This window comes from Phyllobates terribilis, unplaced genomic scaffold (genome assembly GCF_046119375.1).
Source record: "Phyllobates terribilis strain yellow unplaced genomic scaffold, ASM4611937v1 Scaffold_4__5_contigs__length_816908805, whole genome shotgun sequence".
Lineage (NCBI taxonomy): Eukaryota > Metazoa > Chordata > Amphibia > Anura > Dendrobatidae > Phyllobates > Phyllobates terribilis.
Genome location: NW_027362764.1, coordinates 712,641,171 through 712,667,360, shown reverse-complemented (window position 1 = coordinate 712,667,360; position 26,190 = coordinate 712,641,171). Strand labels below are relative to the sequence as shown.

General features: G+C 47.8%; 1 protein-coding gene across 1 annotated transcript in view; it reads left to right on the top strand.

Annotated features, from left to right (window-relative positions):
- Window positions 1-25,493, top strand: part of LOC141264712 (neural-cadherin-like) — a 158,038-nt gene extending 132,545 nt beyond the window's left edge. The window contains exon 34 of the mRNA XM_073676979.1: window positions 25,080-25,493. Coding sequence (XP_073533080.1) covers window positions 25,080-25,493 — 414 coding nt within the window. The remainder of the gene's footprint in view (window positions 1-25,079) is intronic.
- The last annotated feature ends 697 nt before the right edge of the window (window positions 25,494-26,190 follow it).

Genomic DNA, 26,190 nt, shown 5'->3' with positions numbered 1-26,190 from the left:
TCTTACCAGTGTGATGTGTAATGGCTACCAGTGTGATGTGTAATGGCTACCAGTGTTACCAGTGTGATGTGTAATGGTTACCAGTGTGATGTGCAATGGCTACCAGTTAGATGTGTAATGGCTACCAGTGTTACCAATGTGATGTGTAATGGCTACCAGTGTGATGTGTAATGGCTGCCAGTATTACCAATGTGATGTGTAATGGCTACCAGTGTTACCAGTTTGATGTGTAATGGCTACCAGTGTGATGTGTAATGGCTACCAGTGTTACCAGTGTGATGTGTAATGGCTACCAGTGTGATGTGTAATGGCTACCAGTGTTACTAGTGTGATGTGTAATGGCTACCAGTGTTACCATTGTGATGTGTAATGGCTACCAGTGTTACCAGTGTGATGTGCAATGGCCACCAGTGCGATGTGTAATGGCTACCAGTCTTACCAATGTGATGTGTAATGGCTACCAGTGTTACCAATGTCATGTGTAATGGCTACCAGTGTTACCAGTGTGATGTGTAATGGCTACCAGTGTTACCAGTGTGATGTGTAATGGCTACCAGAGTTACTAGTGTGATGTGTAATGGCTACCAGTGTGATGTGTAATGGCTACCAGTGTTACCAATGTGATGTGTAATGGCTACCAGTGTGATGTGTAATGGCTACCAGTGTTACCAGTGTGATGTGTAATGGCTACCAGTGTGATGTGCAATGGCTACCAGTGTTACTAGTGTGATGTGTAATGGCTACCAGTGTTACCAATGTGATGTGTAATGGCTACCAGTGTTACCAGTGTGATGTGCAATGGCCACCAGTGCGATGTGTAATGGCTACCAGTGTTACCAATGTGATGTGTAATGGCTACCAGTGTTACCAATGTGATGTGTAATGGCTACCAGTGTTACCAGTGTGATGTGTAATGGCTATCAGAGTTACTAATGTGATGTGTAATGGCTACCAGTGTGATGTGTAATGGCTACCAGTGTTACCAATGTGATGTGTAATGGCTACCAGTGTGATGTGTAATGGCTACCAGTTTTACCAATGTGATGTGTAATGGCTACCAGTGTGATGTGTAATGGCTACCAGAGTTACTAGTGTGATGTGTAATGGCTACCAGTGTGATGTGTAATGGCTACCAGTGTTACCAATGTGATGTGTAATGGCTACCAGCGTGATGTGTAATGGCTACCAGTGTTACCAATGTGATGTGCAATGGCTACCAGAGTTACTAATGTGATGTGTAATGGCTACCAGTGTTACCAGTGTGATGTGTAATGGCTACCAGTGTTACCAGTGTGATGTGCAATGGCTACCAGTGTGATATGTAATGGCTACCAGTGTCACCAGTGTGATGTGTAATGGCTACCAGAGTTACTAGTGTGATGTGTAATGGCAACCAGTGTTACCAGTGCGATGTGTAATGGCTACCAGTGTTACTAGTGTGATGTGTAATGGCTACCAGTGTTACCAGTGTGATTTGTAATGTCTACCAGTGTGATGTGTAATGGCTACCAGTGTTACCAATGTGATGTGTAATGGCTACCAGTGTGATGTGTAATGGCTACCAGTGTTACCAGTGTGATGTGTAATGGCTACCAGTGTTACCAGTGTGATGTGTAATGGCTACCAGTGTGATGTGTAATGGCTACCAGTGTTACCAGTGTGATGTGTAATGGCTACCAGTGTGATGTGTAATGGCTACCAGTGTTACCAGTGTGATGTGTAATGGCTACCAGTATGACGTGCAATGGCTACCAGTGTTACCAATGTGATGTGTAATGGCTACCAGTGTGATGTGTAATGGCTACCAGTATTACCAATGTGATGTGTAATGGCTACCAGCGTTACCAGTGTGATGTGTAATGGCTACCAGTGTGATGTGTAATGGCTACCAGTGTTAACAGTGTGATGTGTAATGGCTACCAGTGTGATGTGTAATGGCTACCAGTGTTACTAGTGTGATGTGTAATGGCTACCAGTGTTACCAATGTGATGTGTAATGGCTACCAGTGTTACCAATGTGATGTGCAATGGCTACCAGAGTTACTAATGTGATGTGTAATGGCTACCAGTGTTACCAGTGTGATGTGTAATGGCTACCAGTGTTACCAGTGTGATGTGTAATGGCTACCAGTGTGATATGTAATGGCTACCAGTGTTACCAGTGTGATGTGTAATGGCTACCAGAGTTACTAGTGTGATGTGTAATGGCAACCAGTGTTACCAGTGCGATGTGTAATGGGTACCAGTGTTACTAGTGTGATGTGTAATTGCTACCAGTGTTACCAGTGTGATGTGTAATGGCTACCAGTGTGATGTGTAATGGCTACCAGTGTTACCAGTGTGATGTGTAATGGCTACCAGTGTTACCAGTGTGATGTGTAATGGCTACCAGTGTGATGTGTAATGGCTACCAGTGTGATGTGTAATTTCTACCAGAGTTACTAGTGTGATGTGTAATGGCTACCAGTGTTACCAGTGTGATGTGTAATGGCTACCAGAGTTACTTGTGTGATGTGTAATGGCTACCAGTGTGATGTGTAATGGCTACCAGTGTTACCAATGTGATGTGTAATGGCTACCATTGTGATGTGTAATGGCTACCAGTGTTACCAGTGCGATGTGTAATGGCTACCAGTGTTACTAGTGTGATGTGTAATGGCTACCAGTGTTACCAGTGTGATTTGTTATGGCTACCAGTGTGATGTGTAATGGCTACCAGTGTTACCAGTGTGATGTGTAATGGCTACCAGTGTTACCAGTGTGATGTGTAATGGCTACCAGTGTGATATGTAATGGCTACCAGTGTCACCAGTGTGATGTGTAATGGCTACCAGTGTTACCAGTGTGATGTGTAATGGCTACCAGTGTTACCAGTGTGATGTGCAATGGCTACCAGTGTGATGTGTAATTGCTACCAGTGTTACCAGTGTGATGTGTAATGGCTACCAGAGTTACTAGTGTGATGTGTAATGGTTACCAGTGTTACCAGTGCAATGTGTAATGGCTACCAGTGTTACCAGTGTGATGTTTAGTGGCTACCAGTGTGATGTGTAATGGCTACCAGTCTTACCAGTGTGATGTGTAATGGCTACCAGTGTGATGTGTAATGGCTACCAGTGTTACCAGTGTGATGTGTAATGGTTACCAGTGTGATGTGCAATGGCTACCAGTTAGATGTGTAATGGCTACCAGTGTTACCAATGTGATGTGTAATGGCTACCAGTGTGATGTGTAATGGCTACCAGTATTACCAATGTGATGTGTAATGGCTACCAGTGTTACCAGTTTGATGTGTAATGGCTACCAGTGTGATGTGTAATGGCTACCAGTGTTACCAGTGTGATGTGTAATGGCTACCAGTGTGATGTGTAATGGCTACCAGTGTTACTAGTGTGATGTGTAATGGCTACCAGTGTTACCATTGTGATGTGTAATGGCTACCAGTGTTACCAGTGTGATGTGCAATGGCCACCAGTGCGATGTGTAATGGCTACCAGTCTTACCAATGTGATGTGTAATGGCTACCAGTGTTACCAATGTCATGTGTAATGGCTACCAGTGTTACCAGTGTGATGTGTAATGGCTACCAGTGTTACCAGTGTGATGTGTAATGGCTACCAGAGTTACTAGTGTGATGTGTAATGGCTACCAGTGTGATGTGTAATGGCTACCAGTGTTACCAATGTGATGTGTAATGGCTACCAGTGTGATGTGTAATGGCTACCAGTGTTACCAGTGTGATGTGTAATGGCTACCAGTGTGATGTGCAATGGCTACCAGTGTTACTAGTGTGATGTGTAATGGCTACCAGTGTTACCAATGTGATGTGTAATGGCTACCAGTGTTACCAGTGTGATGTGCAATGGCCACCAGTGCGATGTGTAATGGCTACCAGTGTTACCAATGTGATGTGTAATGGCTACCAGTGTTACCAATGTGATGTGTAATGGCTACCAGTGTTACCAGTGTGATGTGTAATGGCTATCAGAGTTACTAATGTGATGTGTAATGGCTACCAGTGTGATGTGTAATGGCTACCAGTGTTACCAATGTGATGTGTAATGGCTACCAGTGTGATGTGTAATGGCTACCAGTTTTACCAATGTGATGTGTAATGGCTACCAGTGTGATGTGTAATGGCTACCAGAGTTACTAGTGTGATGTGTAATGGCTACCAGTGTAATGTGTAATGGCTACCAGTGTTACCAATGTGATGTGTAATGGCTACCAGCGTGATGTGTAATGGCTACCAGTGTTACCAATGTGATGTGCAATGGCTACCAGAGTTACTAATGTGATGTGTAATGGCTACCAGTGTTACCAGTGTGATGTGTAATGGCTACCAGTGTTACCAGTGTGATGTGCAATGGCTACCAGTGTGATATGTAATGGCTACCAGTGTCACCAGTGTGATGTGTAATGGCTACCAGAGTTACTAGTGTGATGTGTAATGGCAACCAGTGTTACCAGTGCGATGTGTAATGGCTACCAGTGTTACTAGTGTGATGTGTAATGGCTACCAGTGTTACCAGTGTGATTTGTTATGGCTACCAGTGTGATGTGTAATGGCTACCAGTGTTACCAATGTGATGTGTAATGGCTGCCAGTGTGATGTGTAATGGCTACCAGTGTTACCAGTGTGATGTGTAATGGCTACCAGTGTTACCAGTGTGATGTGTAATGGCTACCAGTGTGATGTGTAATGGCTACCAGTGTTACCAGTGTGATGTGTAATGGCTACCAGTATGACGTGCAATGGCTACCAGTGTTACCAATGTGATGTGTAATGGCTACCAGTGTGATGTGTAATGGCTACCAGTATTACCAATGTGATGTGTAATGGCTACCAGCGTTACCAGTGTGATGTGTAATGGCTACCAGTGTGATGTGTAATGGCTACCAGTGTTAACAGTGTGATGTGTAATGGCTACCAGTGTGATGTGTAATGGCTACCAGTGTTACTAGTGTGATGTGTAATGGCTACCAGTGTTACCAATGTGATGTGTAATGGCTACCAGTGTTACCAGTGTGATGTGTAATGGCTACCAGTGTTACCAGTGTGATGTGCAATGGCTACCAGTGTTACCAATGTGATGTGTAATGGCTACCAGTGTTACCAGTGTGATGTGTAATGGCTACCAGTGTTACCAGTTCGATGTGTAATGGCTACCAGTGTTACCAATGTGATGTGTAATGGCTACCAGTGTTATCAATGTGATGTGTAATGGCTACCAGTGTGATGTGTAATGGCTACCAGAGTTACTAGTGTGATGTGTAATGGCTACCAGTGTGATGTGTAATGGCTACCAGTGTTACCAATGTGATGTGTAATGGCTACCAGTGTGATGTGTAATGGCTACCAGAGTTACTAGTGTGATGTGTAATGGCTTCCAGTGTGATGTGTAATGGCTACCAGTGTTACCAATGTGATGTGTAATGGCTACCAGCGTGATGTGTAATGGCTACCAGTGTTACCAATGTGATGTGCAATGGCTACCAGAGTTACTAATGTGATGTGCAATGGCTACCAGTGTTACCAGTGTGATGTATAATGGCTACCAGTGTTACCAGTGTGATGTGTAATGGCTACCAGTGTGATATGTAATGGCTACCAGTGTCACCAGTGTGATGTGTAATGGCTAGCAGAGTTACTAGTGTGATGTGTAATGGCTACCAGTGTTACCAGTGCGATGTGTAATGGCTACCAGTGTTACTAGTGTGATGTGTAATGGCTACCAGTGTTACCAGTGTGATTTGTAATGGCTACCAGTGTGATGTGTAATGGCTACCAGTGTTACCAATGTGATGTGTAATGGCTACCAGTGTTACCAGTGTGATGTGTAATGGCTACCAGTGTTACCAGTGTGATGTGTAATGGCTACCAGTGTGATGTGTAATGGCTACCAGTGTTACCAGTGTGATGTGTAATGGCTACCAGAGTTACTAGTGTGATGTGTAATGGTTACCAGTGTTACCAGTGTGATGTTTAATGGCTACCAGTGTGATGTGTAATGGCTACCAGTCTTACCAGTGTGATGTGTAATGGCTACCAGTGTGATGTGTAATGGCTACCAGTGTTACCAGTGTGATGTGTAATGGCTACCAGTGTGATGTGTAATGGCTACCAGTATTACCAATGTGATGTGTAATGGCTACCAGTGTGATGTGTAATGGCTACCAGTGTTACCAGTGTGATGTGTAATGGCTACCAGTGTGATGTGTAATGGGTACCAGTGTTACTAGTGTGATGTGTAATGGCTACCAGTGTTACCAATGTGATGTGTAATATCTACCAGTGTTACCAGTGTGATGTGTAATGGCTACCAGTGTTACCAGTGTGATGTGTAATGGCTACCAGTGTGATGTGTAATGGCTACCAGTGTTACCAGTGTGATGTGTAATGGCTACCAGTGTGATGTGTAATGGGTACCAGTGTTACTAGTGTGATGTGTAATGGCTACCAGTGTTACCAATGTGATGTGTAATATCTACCAGTGTTACCAGTGTGATGTGTAATGGCTACCAGTGTTACCAGTGTGATGTGCAATGGCCACCAGTGCGATGTGTAATGGCTACCAGTGTTACCAATGTGATGTGTAATGGCTACCAGTGTTACCAGTGTGATGTGTAATGGCTACCAGAGTTACTAGTGTGATGTGTAATGGCTACCAGTGTGATGTGTAACGGCTACCAGTGTTACCAATGTGATGTGTAATGGCTACCAGTGTGATGTGTAATGGCTACCAGTTTTACCAATGTGATGTGTAATGGCTACCAGTGTGATGTGTAATGGCTACCAGAGTTACTAGTGTGATGTGTAATGGCTACCAGTGTGATGTGTAATGGCTACCAGTGTTACCAATGTGATGTGTAATGGCTACCAGAGTTACTAGTGTGATTTGTAATGGCAACCAGTGTTACCAGTGCGATGTGTAATGGCTACCAGTGTTACTAGTGTGATGTGTAATGGCTACCAGTGTTACCAGTGTGATGTGTAATGGCTACCAGTGTGATGTGTAATGGCTACCAGTGTTACCAGTGTGATGTGTAATGGCTACCAGTGTTGCCAGTGTGATGTGTAATGGCTACCAGTGTGATGTGTAATGGCTACCAGTCTTATCAGTGTGATGTGTAATGGCTACCAGTGTGATTTGTAATGGCTACCAGTGTTACCAGTGTGATGTGTAATGGCTACCAGTGTGATGTGCAATAGCTACCAGTTAGATGTGTAATGGCTACCAGTTAGATCTGTAATGGCTACCAGTGTGATGTGCAATGGATACCAGTTAGATGTGTAATGGCTACCAGTTAGATCTGTAATGGCTACCAGTGTGATGTGCAATGGTTTCCAGTGTGATGTGTAATGGCTACCAGTCTTACCAGTGTGATATTTAATGGCTACCAGTGTTACCAATGTGATGTGTAATGGCTACCAGTGTGATATGTAATGGCTACCAGTGTTACCAATGTGATGTGTAATGGCTACCAGTGTGATGTGTAATGGCTACCAGTGTTACCAATGTGATGTGCAATGGCTACCAGTGTGATATGTAATGGCTACCAGAGTTATTAGTGTGATGTGTAATGGCTACCAGTGTGATGTGTAATGGCTACCAGTGTTACCAATGTGATGTGCAATGGCTACCAGTGTGATGTGTAATGGCTACCAGTGTTACCAATATGACATGTAATGGCTACCAGTGTTACCAATGTGATGTGTAATGGCTACCAGTGTTACCAGTGTAATGTGCAATGGCTACCAGTGCGATGTGTAATGGCTACCAGTGTGATGTGTAATGGCTACCAGTGTTACCAGTGTGATGTGCAATGGCTACCAATGTGATGTGTAATGGCTACCAGTGTTACCAATGTGATGTGTAATGGCTACCAGTGTTACCAGTGTGATGTGTAATGGCTACCAGTGTGATGTGTAATGGCTACCAGTGTTACTAGTGTGATGTGTAATGGCTACCAGTGTTACCAATGTGATGTGTAATGGCTACCAGTGTTACCAGTGTGATGTGCAATGGCCACCAGTGCGATGTGTAATGGCTACCAGTGTTACCAATGTGATGTGTAATGGCTACCAGTGTTACCAATGTGATGTGTAATGGCTACCAGTGTTACCAGTGTGATGTGTAATGGCTACCAGTGTTACCAGTGTGATGTGTAATGGCTACCAGAGTTACTAGTGTGATGTGTAATGGCTACCAGTGTGATGTGTAATGTCTACCAGTGTTACCAATGTGATGTGTAATGGCTACCAGTGTGATGTGTAATGGCTACCAGTTTTACCAATGTGATGTGTAATGGCTACCAGTGTGATGTGTAATGGCTACCAGAGTTACTAGTGTGATGTGTAATGGCTACCAGTGTGATGTGTAATGGTTACCAGTGTTACCAATGTGATGTGTAATGGCTACCAGCGTGATGTGTAATGGCTACCAGTGTTACCAATGTGATGTGCAATGGCTACCAGAGTTACTAATGTGATGTGTAATGGCTACCAGTGTTACCAGTGTGATGTGTAATGGCTACCAGTGTTACCAGTGCGATGTGTAATGGCTACCAGTGCGATGTGTAATGGCTACCAGTGTGATGTGTAATGGCTACCAGTGTTACCAGTGTGATGTGTAATGGCTACCAGTGTTACCAGTGTGATGTGTAATGGCAACCAGTCTTACCAGTGTGATGTGTAATTTCTACAAGTGTTACTAGTGTGATGTGTAATGGCTACCAGTGTTACCAGTGTGCTGTGTAATGGCTACCAGAGTTACTATTGTGATGTGTAATGGTTACCAGTGTTAACAGTGCGATGTGTAATGGCTACCAGTGTTACTAGTGTGATGTGTAATGGCTACCAGTGTTACCAGTGTGATGTGTAATGGCTACCAGTGTGATGTGTAATGGCTACCAGTGTTACCAGTGTGATGTGTAATAGGTACCAGTGTTACCAGTGTGATGTGTAATGGCTACCAGTGTTACCAGTGCGATGTGTAATGGCTACCAGTGTGTTGTGTAATGGCTACCAGTGTTACTAGTGTGATGTGTAATGGCTACCAGTGTTACCAATGTGATGTGTAATGGCTACCAGTGTTACCAGTGTGATGTGTAATGGCTACCAAAGTTACTAGTGTGATGTGTAATGGCTACCAGTGTGATGTGTAATGGCTACCAGTGTTACCAATGTGATGTGTAATGGCTACCAGTGTGATGTGTAATGGCTACCAGTTTTACCAATGTGATGTGTAATGGCTACCAGTGTGATGTGTAATGGCTACCAGAGTTACTAGTGTGATGTGTAATGGCTACCAGTGTGATGTGTAATGGCTACCAGTTTTACCAATGTGATGTGTAATGGCTACCAGTGTGATATGTAATGGCTACCAGTGTTACCAATGTGATGTGTAATGGCTACCAGTGTGATGTGTAATGGCTACCAGAGTTACTAGTGTGATGTGTAATGGCTACCAGTGTGATGTGTAATGGCTACCAGTGTTACCAATGTGATGTGTAATGGCTACCAGCGTGATGTGTAATGGCTACCAGTGTGATGTGTAATGGCTACCAGTGTGATGTGTAATGGCTACCAGTGTTACTAGTGTGATTTGTAATGGCAACCAGTGTTACCAGTGCGATGTGTAATGGGTACCAGTGTTACTAGTGTGATGTGTAATGGCTACCAGTGTTACCAGTGTGATGTGTAATGGCTACCAGTGTGATGTGTAATGGCTACCAGTGTTACCAGTGTGATGTGTAATGGCTACCAGTGTTACCAGTGTGATGTGTAATGGCTACCAGTGTGATGTGTAATGGCTACCAGTGTTACCAGTGTGATGTGTAATGGCTACCAGAGTTACTAGTGTGATGTGTAATGGTTACCAGTGTTACCAGTGCGATGTGTAATGGCTACCAGTGTTACCGGTGTGATGTGTAATGGCTACCAGTGTGATGTGTAATGACTACCAGTGTTACCAGTGTGATGTGCAATGGCCACCAGTGCGATGTGTAATGGCTACCAGTGTTACCAATGTGACGTGTAATGGCTACCAGTGTTACCAATGTGATGTGTAATGGCTACCAGTGTTACCATTGTGATGTGTAATGGCTACCAGAGTTACTAGTGTGATGTGTAATGGCTACCAGTGTGATGTGTAATGGCTACCAGTGTTACCAATGTGATGTGTAATGGCTATCAGTGTGATGTGTAATGGCTACCAGTTTTACCAATGTGATGTGTAATGGCTACCAGTGTGATGTGTAATGGCTACCAGAGTTACTAGTGTGATGTGTAATGGCTACCAGTGTGATGTGTAATGGCTACCAGTTTACCAATGTGATGTGTAATGGCTACCAGTGTGATGTGTAATGGCTACCAGTGTGATGTGTAATGGCTACCAGTGTTACCAATGTGATGTGTAATGGCTACCAGCGTGATGTGTAATGGCTACCAGTGTTACCAATGTGATGTGCAATGGCTACCAGATTTACTAGTGTGATTTGTAATGGCAACCAGTGTTACCAGTGCGATGTGTAATGGGTACCAGTGTTACTAGTGTGATGTGTAATGGCTACCAGTGTTACCAGTGTGATGTGTAATGGCTACCAGTGTGATGTTTAATGGCTACCAGTGTTACCAGTGTGATGTGTAATGGCTACCAGTGTTACCAGTGTGATGTGTAATGGCTACCAGTGTGATGTGTAATGGCTACCAGTGTTACCAGTGTGATGTGTAATGGCTACCAGAGTTACTAGTGTGATGTGTAATGGTTACCAGTGTTACCAGTGCGATGTGTAATGGCTACCAGTGTTACCGGTGTGATGTGTAATGGCTACCAGTGTGATGTGTAATGACTACCAGTGTTACCAGTGTGATGTGCAATGGCCACCAGTGCGATGTGTAATGGCTACCAGTGTTACCAATGTGACGTGTAATGGCTACCAGTGTTACCAATGTGATGTGTAATGGCTACCAGTGTTACCAGTGTGATGTGTAATGGCTACCAGAGTTACTAGTGTGATGTGTAATGGCTACCAGTGTGATGTGTAATGGCTACCAGTGTTACCAATGTGATGTGTAATGGCTACCAGTGTGATGTGTAATGGCTACCAGAGTTACTAGTGTGATGTGTAATGGCTACCAGTGTGATGTGTAATGGCTACCAGTTTTACCAATGTGATGTGTAATGGCTACCAGTGTGATGTGTAATGGCTACCAGTGTTACCAATGTGATGTGTAATGGCTACCAGTGTGATGTGTAATGGCTACCAGAGTTACTAGTGTGATGTGTAATGGCTACCAGTGTGATGTGTAATGGCTACCAGTGTTACCAATGTGATGTGTAATGGCTACCAGCGTGATGTGTAATTGCTACCAGTGTTACCAATGTGATGTGCAATGGCTACCAGAGTTACTAGTGTGATTTGTAATGGCAACCAGTGTTACCAGTGCGATGTGTAATGGCTACCAGTGTTACTAGTGTGATGTGTAATGGCTACCAGTGTTACCAGTGTGATGTGTAATGGCTACCAGTGTGATGTGTAATGGCTACCAGTGTTACCAGTGTGATGTGTAATGGCTACCAGTGTGATGTGTAATGGCTACCAGTGTTACCAGTGTGATGTGTAATGGCTACCAGTGTTACCAGTGTGATGTGTAATGGCTACCAGTGTGATGTGTAATGGCTACCAGTGTTACCAGTGTGATGTGTAATGGCTACCAGAGTTACTAGTGTGATGTGTAATGGTTACCAGTGTTACCAGTGCGATGTGTAATGGCTACCAGTGTTACCAGTGTGATGTGTAATGGCTACCAGTGTGATGTGTAATGGCTACCAGTCTTATCAGTGTGATGTGTAATGGCTACCAGTGTGATGTGTAATGGCTACCAGTGTTACCAGTGTGATGTGTAATGGCTACCAGTGTGATGTGCAATAGCTACCAGTTAGATGTGTAATGGCTACCAGTTAGATCTGTAATGGCTACCAGTGTGATGTGCAATGGATACCAGTTAGATGTGTAATGGCTACCAGTTAGATCTGTAATGGCTACCAGTGTGATGTGCAATGGTTACCAGTGTGATATGTAATGGCTACCATTGTTATCAGTGTGATGTGTCATGGCTACCAGTCTTACCAGTGTGATATGTAATGGCTACCAGTGTTACCAATGTGATGTGTAATGGCTACCAGTGTGATATGTAATGGCTACCAGTGTTACCAATGTGATGTGTAATGGCTACCAGTGTGATGTGTAATGGCTACCAGTGTTACCAATGTGATGTGCAATGGCTACCAGTGTGATATGTAATGGCTACCAGAGTTATTAGTGTGATGTGTAATGGCTACCAGTGTGATGTGTAATGGCTACCAGTGTTACCAATGTGATGTGCAATGGCTACCAGTGTGATGTGTAATGGCTACCAGTGTTACCAATATGACATGTAATGGCTACCAGTTTTACCAATGTGATGTGTAATGGCTACCAGTGTTACCAGTTTGATGTGCAATGGCTATCAGTGCGATGTGTAATGGCTACCAGTGTGATGTGTAATGGCTACCAGTGTTACCAGTGTGATGTGCAATGGCTATCAGTGCGATGTGCAATGGCTACCAATGTGATGTGTAATGGCTACCAGTGTTACCAATGTGATGTGTAATGGCTACCAGTGTTACCAGTGTGATGTGTAATGGCTACCAGTGTGATGTGTAATGGCTACCAGTGTTACTAGTGTGATGTGTAATGGCTACCAGTGTTACCAATGTGATGTGTAATGGCTACCAGTGTTACCAGTGTGATGTGCAATGGCCACCAGTGCGATGTGTAATGGCTACCAGTGTTACCAATGTGATGTGTAATGGCTACCAGTGTTACCAGTGTGATGTGTAATGGCTACCAGTGTTACCAGTGTGATGTGTAATGCCTACCAGAGTTACTAGTGTGATGTGTAATTGTGACACCCCAGGGGTCTGGTTGCCACAGTGATAGAGATATTACGTCTGAGAGCAGGTGGGAGGTCCTTTGGTCAGGGATCCTGTGCATGCCACACCTCCTGCCCAGTCTTGGGAGGGGAAGAACTTCCCCTGTATAAACCCTGGGCTGAGGCAGGGTTAGTCAGTCAAGGAGAGTAGAGACAGAGAAGCAGCATAGGAAGAAACAGCAGAAGCTCAGTGGGAGCAATACTACTACAAGTCAGGGGCTGGCAGCTGCAGAGCTCGCCCTGACTGAGAAGATTTCTTACCGGACCCGGCGTCCGAGGCTGTGGGGACTAACTCTTACCCAGCAGCAGAAGCCGACCGGCAGGGGATTTCAGGTCCTCAGGCCCAGAAACCCGAAGGCACGGTCACACGCGTGGGACCAGCACCGCCATCGTGGAGCGGAAGCCATTAGAAGGCCCCGAGTCACCGGCCATACGGGTGAGCACCACACGGTACACTCAGGGACGTGGGCTACTTATATCCGCTTCTAGCAAGGTAGCCAGAAGAGTACAGTCAGTTTGGGAGGCCTACAACTCCGCCTGGCCAGGGGAGATCCCATCTGCTCAAGGACTGACCAGGCCCCGTTCACTAGCAAGTACTCCGGGAGGGTCTATCGTTGTTACCAGTAAAGACCCTGAATTACACCGCACCGTCTCTGAGTGGTTCCTGCTACCCCCATCATCCACATCTGCTGCCCTGAGGCCATACCCCTCCCGTTGGGGGTTATACCATCTACGCTGCACCATCCATCCACCGGCCTCAGCGGACTGTCCTGCAGCGGCAGCTCCATAGCTGCATTCAACGGGTGGCGTAGTCATCCTGCATCTACCGCTGTTACATCGCCGCTCAGTTTGACTCCCTGGGCACGGACCGGGTCACCGCCACGAGACTACAACCCTCAAGAGATCCGGCGCAGGGTAAGCTCCCGCGTGCGCAACGCAGCGCGACACAGGCCCAGGGGCGCGTCAACTTTGGCGTAGTCGGCAGGATTTCGTGCCCGCAACCACCGGGTACTGCGTGCCTGAAAAAGAGACTTTTCAAACTTACCTGTGGTGAAGATTCCCGCCATCCGGCGCCATCTTCAGCCTTCTTCCCGCCATCGGTGAAGTTTCCCGCCATCCGGCGCCATCTTCTGCCTTCTTCCCGCCATCCGTGGAGTTTTCCCGCCATTGGACGCCATCTTGAGGACGCCGCGCGGGAAGAAGAGGGGCGTGGACTCCGAAAGCGCGCGAGAACTGAAGCCCCGCCTCACGTCCGGACGTTGCGTAAGGTCCTGGAAGGAGCCCAGCAGACGCCGACGTCACAGGAGCGCGACGGAAGGTCCTCAACCCTGACGATCCACTGCGGAGCCGCGGCCTACGGAAGAGGATCATCGCAAGGTAGGCCACGGTCCACTAGGGGGGAGGAAGATGTCGGATACGGAGGAGAGCTTCACTGCCTCAACCCCCGCCAGCGCTACCGCTGCTGCAGTTATGCCCTTCACCATGCCCTATATCCCGGGAGCAGCTTGGCTACCCCAGTACTCAGGGGAGTCACATACCCTGCATGACTTTAGAGAAAAGCTGGATAGCCTCTTCCAGGTGTACCCCCTCACAGAAGAGCAAAAAGTGAGCATCCTGGTGGCCCAACTAACCGGGGCAGCCAAAAGGGAAGTAAAATCCTGGCCACCTGGGAGGAAGACTGTCGCAGGGATACTAACCCGGCTGAAGGACACCTTTGATACCCGCACCTCAGCCGAGATTAAGCTTAGATTCTACGGGTGCAAGCAGCGAGCACATGAGAGTATAAGGGACTATGCACTAAACCTACAAGAGGCCCTGAGGGCCATTAAGCAGACCGACCCTGATGGAGTGGGAAACGAGGACAGGCTGTTGACCGAACAGTTTATAGAGGGACTGTATTGTAATACCCACCGAACCCAGTTGCGGGCAATGGCCTTACAGGATCCCCATCTGGGCTTTGCACAGTTCAAGGACAGAGCCATCCGGGTGCTCCGAGAACCGGCACTGGGTGGCGTTGTGACCCACAGGCGCCCTGCTATCACTTACCACCAGGAGGCGGCGCCCTTGTCGGCTGGGCCTGTGGGAGCTGATGCGCAGGCTTTGGACAATGACACGGCTCCAGACCTACACCATCAGGTCCAAGAGCTAGCTAAGAGCGTTGCTGCGCTAACCCGAACTGTGCAGTCTTTACAGGCTTCCACCCCAGGGAAGATCCAGCTGGCATCCGGACCGGAGGACATCCCATGGCGTCGACCAAGGAGGACCCCACCGGCCAGAGGAAGACCCAGTGACCGATACAGCGAGGACGGACGACCCATCTGCCGCCGCTGCAATCAACCCGGACATATGGCAAGGTACTGTTCTTTAAACGGGCACAACCTGGGGTAGAGGGCCAACCCCCAGGAAAAAGATCACCAGGCCCATCGAACTGGCGCGACAGATATGTGGGAGGACGTCCAGTCTTGCCTGTGGTACTGGATGGCATTCCCATGAGTGCCCTACTGGACACCGGGTCACAGGTCACCACCATCCCGTACGTGCTCTTTAAGCAGTACTGGAATGACTCGGATATTACCCGCTACCCTGACGACGACTTGAGTATCATCGCCAGCAATGGCCAGCCCGTGCCACAGATCGGATTTAAAGAGGTGACCATCAAAATCGGTAGAGTCGAACTGGCAGCACAGGGACTGATCATTGTAGATATTGACAAACATGAGAGTCACCCAAAAATAACTCTAGGAACTAATGTAATTGAAAATTGTCTTGCAGAGGTGATTTTCCTTTTACAGCAGGTTGCCAAGAACGCCAGCTCCGGCGAGCAGCGGGTGCTCCAGAAAGAGATCCGGGCACTGATGCGACGGCAACAGGTGGAACTCTCCGGCGGTGAGATTGGTAGCGTAAGAATGTGTGACCCTTTTCCTATTGCCATGCCCCCAAAAAGTGAAATGATGATTTGGTGCCGGGCAGCTATTGGTCTGAGAGGTAGGGATTACCAGGCAATGGTAGAACCAGTTTACTCGGACAGTAGGCCCACCATTTTGACAGCACGGGGGGTGGTTGATGTACGCCATGGGAGGGTGCCCGTTCGCATAATAAATATCGGGGAGAGGGAAGTGTACCTGCCCCGGTATGCCACGCTAGCTAAATTATATACCATTAACCAAAATTCTATACAATCTGTGGAACCCTTGCCTCCATCTCACCCGGAGGAAGGTAACGGCTCTAAGAAAAACATGGAGGACTGGTGTCAGCAACTACATCTGGGTACTGACTCCACTCCCGCACACCAGAAACAAGGAGTCTATCGGGTGGTTCAGGAGTACGAGAGAGTGTTCAGTAAACACCCGTTAGACTTCGGGCGAGTCAAGGGGGTAGAACACCACATCCCCACGGGAGACCATCCTCCTATAAAAGAGAGGTATCGACTCGTACCCCCTGCCCACTACCAACACGCCAAGGGGATGCTTAGAGACATGAAGGAGGCTGGGGTGATCAGGGATAGCTGTAGCCCCTGGGCAGCTCCACTAGTCTTAGTCAGAAAAAAAGACAACACCATGAGGATGTGTGTAGATTACCGGAAAATCAACCGTATCACACACAAGGATGCGTACCCCTTGCCAAGGATAGAGGAGTCATTGGCTGCTTTAAGATCTGCTAACTTCTTCTCTACCTTGGATCTCACTAGCGGGTACTGGCAGGTTCCTGTAGCAGAGGCGGACCGGGAGAAGACCGCATTCACCACCCCGATGGGACTTAGCGAGTTCACCTGCATGCCGTTCGGACTCTGCAACGCCCCCGGAACCTTCCAACGACTAATGGAGTGTTGTCTGGGCCACAGAAACTTCGAGACGGTCCTGTTGTACCTGGACAATGTCATCGTATATTCCAAGACGTATGAGGACCACCTGAAACACCTGGCGGAAGTGTTCGAGGCTCTGGCGAGTTACGGCCTAAAGGTGAAACCCTCCAAGTGTCACCTCCTGAAACCAAAAGTGCAGTACCTGGGACACGTGGTGAGCGCTGACGGAGTGGCTCCCGACCCTGATAAGATCACCGCAATTAAGGAATGGCCAAGCCCCTCCAGCGTAAAAGAAGTGCGGCAGTTCCTCGGGTTGGTAGGCTACTACCGAAGGTTTATTCCCGGTTTCACCAAAAAGGCAGCACCTATGCAGGACCTCCTGATAGGCCAGTCCCGGAAGGCCAAGAACCAGAAGCCGCCCTTCAAATGGGAGGAGCTGGAAGAAGAGTCCTTCCGCCAGCTGAAGATGGCCCTCACGGGGGACGAAATCCTGGCGTACCCGGATTATAGCCAGCCCTTTATCCTCTACACCGACGCCAGTAACATCGGGCTAGGAGCCGTACTTTCCCAGATCCAGCAGGGGAAGGAACGAGTAATCGCCTACGCCAGCCGAAAACTGCGACCCACCGAAAGGAACCCCGAGAATTACAGCTCATTTAAGCTAGAGTTCCTGGCCGTAGTATGGGCAGTCACCGAGCGCTTTAAGCATTACCTCGCTTCTTCCCGGTTCACCGTGTACACGGATAACAACTCGTTGACACACCTGGACACGGCAAGACTCGGTGCCCTGGAGCAGAGGTGGATGGCCCGTCTGTCCAACTACGAGTTCACAATCAAATACCGGGCCGGACGCTCCAATACCAACGCGGATGCCCTGTCCAGGATGCCCAACCTGCCGGACGAAGGAGAAGATCCGGAGGGACTGGAAGAAGTTGAACTCCCTGCGTTCCACCGTCATGGGACTATCCAGTATTCCCACCGGGTAAGGAGTAAGCAGGCTGCTACGTTGAACCCCTTACCTCACTACAACTGGGCGGAAACGCAAGACAGCGACCCTGCCGTCCGACTGGTGAAGGAGATGCTGACTCGCCCGGAGGCTTGCCTTGAACCAGACGCTCCGGAGGAAGCCAAACAACTATGGGCAGAGAAGAGTCGACTGTTCCTTTACAAGGGGAAGTTGTGCCGCAGAATGGTTAACTCCCGGACGCATGAACTACTCTGGCAAGTAGTGGTGCCACGAAGAGACGCAGCCATGGTGATGGAGGCATACCACGACGGAGCTGGACACTTCGGGTGGAAGAAGCTGGAGTTCCTGCTGCGCGAGCGATTCCACTGGGTAGGCATGAGGGGAACCATTGAGAAGTGGTGCAGAGACTGTGGCCCGTGCAACCTGAGAAGGAAGGACCGTGCCAGCCAGAAGACTCCCCTGCAGTCCATCGTCACCCGGCAACCGTTGGAACTGGTAGCCTTGGATCATGTAAAACTGACCCCAAGCAGAAGTGGCTACGTCTACGCGTTAACCATCGTGGATCATTACTCCCGGTTTCTGGTTGTCGTCCCCGTCAAGGACTTAACGGCTCAAACAGCAGCTAGAGCCTTCCAGCAGCACTTTTGCCGTCCACATGGGTACCCGGACCAAGTGCTGACGGACCAGGGACCTGCCTTTGAAGCGGAGGTCTTCCAGGAATTCTGCAATCTGTATGGCTGCCGGAAGATAAGGATGACACCCTACCATCCGCAAACTAATGGACTTTGTGAGAAAATGAACCAGGTGGTAATGGATCTTCTAAAAACGTTGCCCCTGGAAGAACGCAATCTGTGGCCTGAGAAGTTGCCCGATCTGGTGGACCTATACAACCACATCCCGGTAGGTTCCACCAACTGTACCCCGGCTTACCTAATGAGGGCAAGACCTGGTAAGTTACCTGTTGACCTGGAAATGGGAGTCCTGACACCCGAGGACACTTCACCAGAAACAGACTGGGACACAGAGAGGCAGCAGCAGTACCGGAGAGTACAGGAGAGCGTGGAGCGAAGTCTCTGTCAGGCTAGGGAAAGACAAGAGAAAACTTACAACCAGTATGCTCCCGCTGTTCCCCTGGTACCCGGAGAGCAGGTCTTGAAGAGGAAGAGACGGCTCCACAAGTTGGATGACCAGTGGGAGAAGGACCCGTACACCGTACTGCCCTCAAGCCACGAGAACCCGAAGGTTTGTACCATCAGTAAAGACGGAGGGGAAACCACAGCCATTGTATCCCGGGACCACCTGAAGAAGTGTCCCGAACAACTGAGGAACCCTGAAGAGGAACAAGAAGACCATCGACCCGTAGAGGAAAGGGAAGATGTGGTTAGTACTGTGCTCGGGGACTTCCCTCGGTCTTGGACTCAAGTCAATGGTGCAGTTGTGGTACCCGTACTCACCTTCCTCCAACCAGCATCCCAAGCACCTACGGAGCAACAGGTAGAGCTGGAAGAACAGCCGGTCCAGGAGGCAGAAGACTCCACACAAGCAGAACAGGAGGATCAACCCTCTGCTTATAGTGAGCCTGCCGTACCCCTAGTGAGACAAAAAGCCGGTAGACAGCTGCCCAGTTTACCCTTGACAGCTCCTACACCCTGTAGTTCAGGGCCAGACAGTCAGCTCCGTAGGTCCACTAGGGCCACTAGAGGCCAGTTACCCGCACGCTGGAGGATTTGAAGTGTATAAATTGTTTTATTTATGTTTATCTGTGTATTGTTGCTTGTGTATAATTTTGTGTTTCCAGTTATTTTTAGGAATCCTTGGTGGATCTACCGGGAATCCTTGTACAATTAGTTGGAGCGTAACCCAGGATGGACTAGAGACTGTTAAGGACTCGGGGTAGGACAGACCCCTACCTGGTTACGTCTCCCTGTTTTGGTGAAATGGACACCTTGCTTTCTTCAAAGACTGCACCCGGTTACGGACATGCCGTAACCATCTTTATATGTTTTTCTTATTGTATTATTATTGTTTTTATCTTGTTATGTTTTTCTAAAATATGTTTAGTCCCGGAGTACTAAATTTCACTAGGGGGGAATGTGACACCCCAGGGGTCTGGTTGCCACAGTGATAGAGATATTACGTCTGAGAGCAGGTGGGAGGTCCTTTGGTCAGGGATCCTGTGCATGCCACACCTCCTGCCCAGTCTTGGGAGGGGAAGAACTTCCCCTGTATAAACCCTGGGCTGAGGCAGGGTTAGTCAGTCAAGGAGAGTAGAGACAGAGAAGCAGCATAGGAAGAAACAGCAGAAGCTCAGTGGGAGCAATACTACTACAAGTCAGGGGCTGGCAGCTGCAGAGCTCGCCCTGACTGAGAAGATTTCTTACTGGACCCGGCGTCCGAGGCTCTGGGGACTAACTCTTACCCAGCAGCAGAAGCCGACCGGCAGGGGATTTCAGGTCCTCAGGCCCAGAAACCCGAAGGCACGGTCACACGCGTGGGACCAGCACCGCCATCGTGGAGCGGAAGCCATTAGAAGGCCCCGAGTCACCGGCCATACGGGTGAGCACCACACGGTACACTCAGGGACGTGGGCTACTTATATCCGCTTCTAGCAAGGTAGCCAGAAGAGTACAGTCAGTTTGGGAGGCCTACAACTCCGCCTGGCCAGGGGAGATCCCATCTGCTGAAGGACTGACCAGGCCCCGTTCACTAGCAAGTACTCCGGGAGGGTCTATCGTTGTTACCAGTAAAGACCCTGAATTACACCGCACCGTCTCTGAGTGGTTCCTGCTACCCCCATCATCCACATCTGCTGCCCTGAGGCCATACCCCTCCCGTTGGGGGTTATACCATCTACGCTGCACCATCCATCCACCGGCCTCAGCGGACTGTCCTGCAGCGGCAGCTCCATAGCTGCATTCAACGGGTGGCGTAGTCGTCCTGCATCTACCGCTGTTACATCGCCGCTCAGTTTGACTCCCTGGGCACGGACCGGGTCACCGCCACGAGACTACAACCCTCAAGAGATCCGGCTCCGGGTAAGCTCCCGCGTGCGCAACGCAGCGCGACACAGGCCCAGGGGCGCGTCATAATGGCTACCAGTGTGATGTGTAATGGCTACCAGTGTTACCAATGTGATGTGTAATGGCTACCAGTGTGATGTGTAATGGCTACCAGTTTTACCAATGTGATGTGTAATGGCTACCAGTGTGATGTGTAATGGCTACCAGAGTTACTAGTGTGATGTGTAATGGCTACCAGTGTGATGTGTAATGGTTACCAGTGTTACCAATGTGATGTGTAATGGCTACCAGCGTGATGTGTAATGGCTACCAGTGTTACCAATGTGATGTGCAATGGCTACCAGAGTTACTAATGTGATGTGTAATGGTTACCAGTGTTACCAGTGTGATGTGTAATGGCTACCAGTGTTACCAGTGTGATGTGTAATGGCTACCAGTCTTATCAGTGTGATGTGTAATGGCTACCAGTGTTACCAGTGCGATGTGTAATGGCTACCAGTGCGATGTGTAATGGCTAACAGTGTGATGTGTAATGGCTACCAGTGTTACCAGTGTGATGTGTAATGGCTACCAGTGTTACCAGTGTGATGTGTAATGGCTACCAGTCTTACCAGTGTGATGTGTAATGGCTACAAGTGTTACTAATGTGATGTGTAATGGCTACCAGTGTTACCAGTGTGCTGTGTAATGGCTACCAGAGTTACTAGTGTGATGTGTAATGGTTACCAGTGTTACCAGTGCGATGTGTAATGGCTACCAGTGTTACTAGTGTGATGTGTAATAGGTACCAGTGTTACCAGTGTGATGTGTAATGGCTACCAGTGTTACCAGTGCGATGTGTAATGGCTACCAGTGTGATGTGTAATGGCTACCAGTGTTACTAGTGTGATGTGTAATGGCTACCAGTGTTACCAGTGTGATGTGTAATGGCTACCAGTGTTATCAGTGTGATGTGTAATGGCTACCAGTCTTACCAGTGTGATGTGTAATGGCTACCAGTGTTACCAGTGCGATGTGTAATGGCTACCAGTGTTACCAGTGCGATGTGTAATGGCTACCAGTGTTACTAGTGTGATGTGTAATGGCTACCAGTGTTACCAGTGTGATGTGTAATGGCTACCAGTGTTATCAGTGTGATGTGTAATGGCTACCAGTGTTACCAGTGCGATGTGTAATGGCTACCAGTGCGATGTGTAATGGCTACCAGTGTGATGTGTAATGGCTACCAGTGTTACCAGTGTGATGTGTAATGGCTACCAGTCTTACCAGTGTGATGTGTAATGGCTACCAGTGTTACTAGTGTGATGTGCAATGGCTACCAGAGTTACTAATGTGATGTGTAATGGCTACCAGTGTTACCTGTGTGATGTGTAATGGCTACCAGTGTTACCAGTGTGATGTGTAATGGCTACCAGTGTGATATGTAATGGCTACCAGTGTTACTAGTGTGATGTGTAATGGCTACCAGTGTGATGTGTAATGGCTACCAGTGTTACCAATGTGATGTGTAATGGCTACCAGCGTGATGTGTAATGGCTACCAGTGTTACCAATGTGATGTGCAATGGCTACCAGAGTTACTAATGTGATGTGTAATGGCTACCAGTGTTACCAGTGTGATGTGTAATGGCTGCCAGTGTTACCAGTGTGATGTGTAATGGCTACCAGTCTTACCAGTGCGATGTGTAATGGCTACCAGTGCGATGTGTAATGGCTACCAGTGTGATGTGTAATGGCTACCAGTGTTACCAGTGTGATGTGTAATGGCTACCAGTGTTACCAGTGTGATGTGTAATGGCTACCAGTCTTACCAGTGTGATGTGTAATGGCTACCAGTGTTACTAGTGTGATGCGTAATGGCTACCAGAGTTACTAGTGTGATGTGTAATGGTTACCAGTGTTACCAGTGCGATGTGTAATGGCTACCAGTGTTACTAGTGTGATGTGTAATGGCTACCAGTGTTACCAGTGTGATGTGTAATGGCTACCAGTGTGATGTGTAATGGCTACCAGTGTTACTAGTGTGATGTGTAATGGCTACCAGTGTTACCAGTGTGATGTGTAATGGCTACCAGTGTTACCAATATTGTTACAATTTAGCAGAGCTCAGAAAGCTGCAAAAAATGTGTTTGCAAGAAGACAAAGTTAAGTTTTACTGTTCTGTGTTAGTTACTTGTCTCACACTGGTAACTTTCCTTTTATTTAAAATAATCGCTGGAGGCAGATTCTCGGGAGATCTATGTCCGGCCCATAGATCTTAACAGCTCATTTACATATTAAGAAAAATGTGAATTTCTCTCGAATAAGACATTGGCTCGCAGATATCAAGGTACCATTTTATTCAGCTTCCTATGACCTTCATGCCCATATAGACGACTTAGGAGGGTTGATCCTACTGACAAATTCCCTTTAAAACCAAATAATGCATCCATTGGGAAGAACTTCTAACGCATGCAGCAAAATGTACCGTCTGCAATCACCCTAACATTTTAGCTGAGGTACCAGAATCCCATTGTTCCTGTATCAGTGTCCGGTGTGAACATGACAATTCCCAAAATACAAAAATATCAGAGCAAACACCATACAGCCAGTGAGGCAGGAAGGAATACTGTAAGATTACAGCTCTGAAGCCTTCTGAATAATATGAAAAGTGAAGTAGTATATATACACTGCTCAAAAAAATAAAGGTAACACTTAAACAACAGAATATAACTCCAAGTAAATCAAACTTCTGTGAAATCAAACTTTCCACTTAGGAAGCAACACTGATTGACAATCAATGTCATATGCTGTTGTTCAAATGGAATAGACAATAGATGGAAATTATTGGCAATTATCAAGACACCCTCAATAAAGGAGTGGTTCTGCAGGTGGGGACCACAGACCACATCTCAGTACCAATGCTTTCTGGCTGATGTTTTGGTCACTTTTGAATGTTGGTTGTGCTTTCACACTCGTGGTAGCATGAGACGGACTCTACAACCCACAGAAGTTGCTCAGGTAGTGCAGCTCATCCAGGATGGCACATCAATGCGAGCTGTGGCAACAAGGTTTGCTGTGTCTGTCAGCGTAGTGTCCAGAGGCTGGAGGCGCTACCAGGAGACAGGTCAGTACACCAGGAGACGTGGAGAGGGCCATAGGAGGGCAACAACCCAGCAGCAGGACCGCTACCTACGCCCTTGTGCAAGGAGGAACAGGAGGAGCACTGCCAGAGCCCTGCAAAATGACCTCCAGCAGGCCACAAATGTGCACGTGTCTGCACAAACGGTTAGAAACCGACTCCATGTGGGTGGTATGAGGGCCCGACGTCCAAAGATGGGGGTTGTGCTCACAGCCCAACACCGTGCAGGACACTTGGCATTTGCCACAGAACACCAGGATTAGCAAAGTCGCCACTGGCGCCCTGTGCTCTTCACAGATGAAAGCAGGTTCACACTGAGCACATGTGACAGACGTGGCAGAGTCTGGAGACGCCGTGGAGAGCGATTTGCTGCCTGCAATATCCTTCAGCATGACCAGTTTGGCAGTGGGTCTGTAATGGTGTGGTGTGGCATTTCTTTGGAGGGCCGGACAGCCCTCCATGTGCTCGCCTGAGGTAGCCTGACTACCATTAGGTACCGAGATGAGATCCTCAGACCCCTTGTGAGACCATATGCTGGTGCGGTTGGTCCTGGGTTCCTCCTAATGCAGGACAATGCCAGACCTCATGTGGCTGGAGTGTGTCAGCAGTTCCTGCAAGATGAAGGCATTGAAGCTATGGACTGGCCCGCCCGCTCCCAGACCTGAATCCGAGTGAGCACATCTGGGACATCATGTCTCGCTCCATCCACCAACGTCACGTTGCACCACAGACTGTCCAGGAGTTGGCAGATGCTTTAGTCCAGATCTGGGAGGAGATCCCACAGGAGACCATCCACAACCTCATCAGGAGCATGCCCAGGCGTTGTAGGGAGGTCATACAGGCACGTGGAGGCCACACACAATACTGAGCCTCATTTTGACTTGTTTTAAGGACATTACATCAAAGTTGGATCAGCCTGTAGTGGGTTTTTCCACTTTAATTTTGGGGGTGACTCCAAATCCAGGCCTCCATTGGTTAATAAATTTGATTTCCATTGATGATTTTTGTGTGATTGTGTTGTCAGCACATTCAACTTTGTACAGAACAAAGTATTCAATGAGAATATTTCATTCATTCAGATCTAGGATGTGTTATTTCAGTGTTCCCTTTATTTTTTTGAGCAGTGTATAAACACAATCTCCTCTATGAAGAACAGCCTTATCAATGTACATCTTGGTTTTCTCTTTTCAGAACGGCTATGATCTCCAGAAACTAAAAAATCCAACAAAAGCAAATACCCATCGTCTCTGTGCTACCTCAGTTGACCCCAGAACATCAATGCTTTATCAGAGGCCAGACCATCTGCTCAGCGTCCATAGATCCAGAGTCCACGCTGAAGAGACATTAGATGCTGAGAGCAGCGTCTCCCACACCCTGGAGTATGTGGCTCATATTGTTTGGGCAGCAGATAATGTTAGGACGTGCCTCCCTCCCGATACCCTCCATCATTACTGCACACAAGGGAGCTGCTCAATATTTGGCAGCCTGAGTTCATTATATCCTTCTAGCACCGATGAAGACTTGAGTTTCGAGGTCCTTGGTGAATGGGGGCCAAAGTTTGACAGACTTAGCGATCTCTACCACCCGTCAGACACTCCAGATTAGCTGCATCTAGATGCGTTTTGTAGAGCCCCAGGCTTCATTAATTGATTACATAGGGGTTTTATATATGGAACCGATAATAAACGTGCTAGAATTCAGTCGTTGACTGGGTGTGTCTTTATTTATCTTGTGTCCGTACTTTAGGGGGAAATCTGCTTGTCATAAGGGTTCCGTGACAATAAGTTAATCACAAGTGATCGCTGTGATCTGTGGGGAAGCCAGGGAATAAGTGTTAGATTTTACTGCAGCGCCACCACAGGGGAAATTCAGCATTACACAATGCCCATTCACATCAATGTAGTTTCTGTGTAATGCAGGATAGGGCATGCGTTTGTAACTGCTTTCTAGATTGGTCACAAGAATCCAACACAGAAAATCCCCCTCTAGAGTAAATTATTAAAGGGGCTGTCCGGCCCAAATTCATAAGTCTGCAGTCACTGTGTGTGACTGCAGACTTATGAATCCTCCCTGCGCACGCATTGTGTGCTATGAGGATTCGCTAATTTCTGACCCGGGAACGGAGGGTATGTATGCGTTATGCATAGTCCTGGCCACAGTCTGTCTAGTGGGCGTGGCCTCACTCCATGCACTTGTAGTGAGCGAGGCCACGCCCCGTCCAGTGCAGCGGCCGTGCAGAGGGCGTGGCTGACTAGAGGGAGCGGCCTCACTACATACAAGTATATGGAAGCTAGGCTGCGCC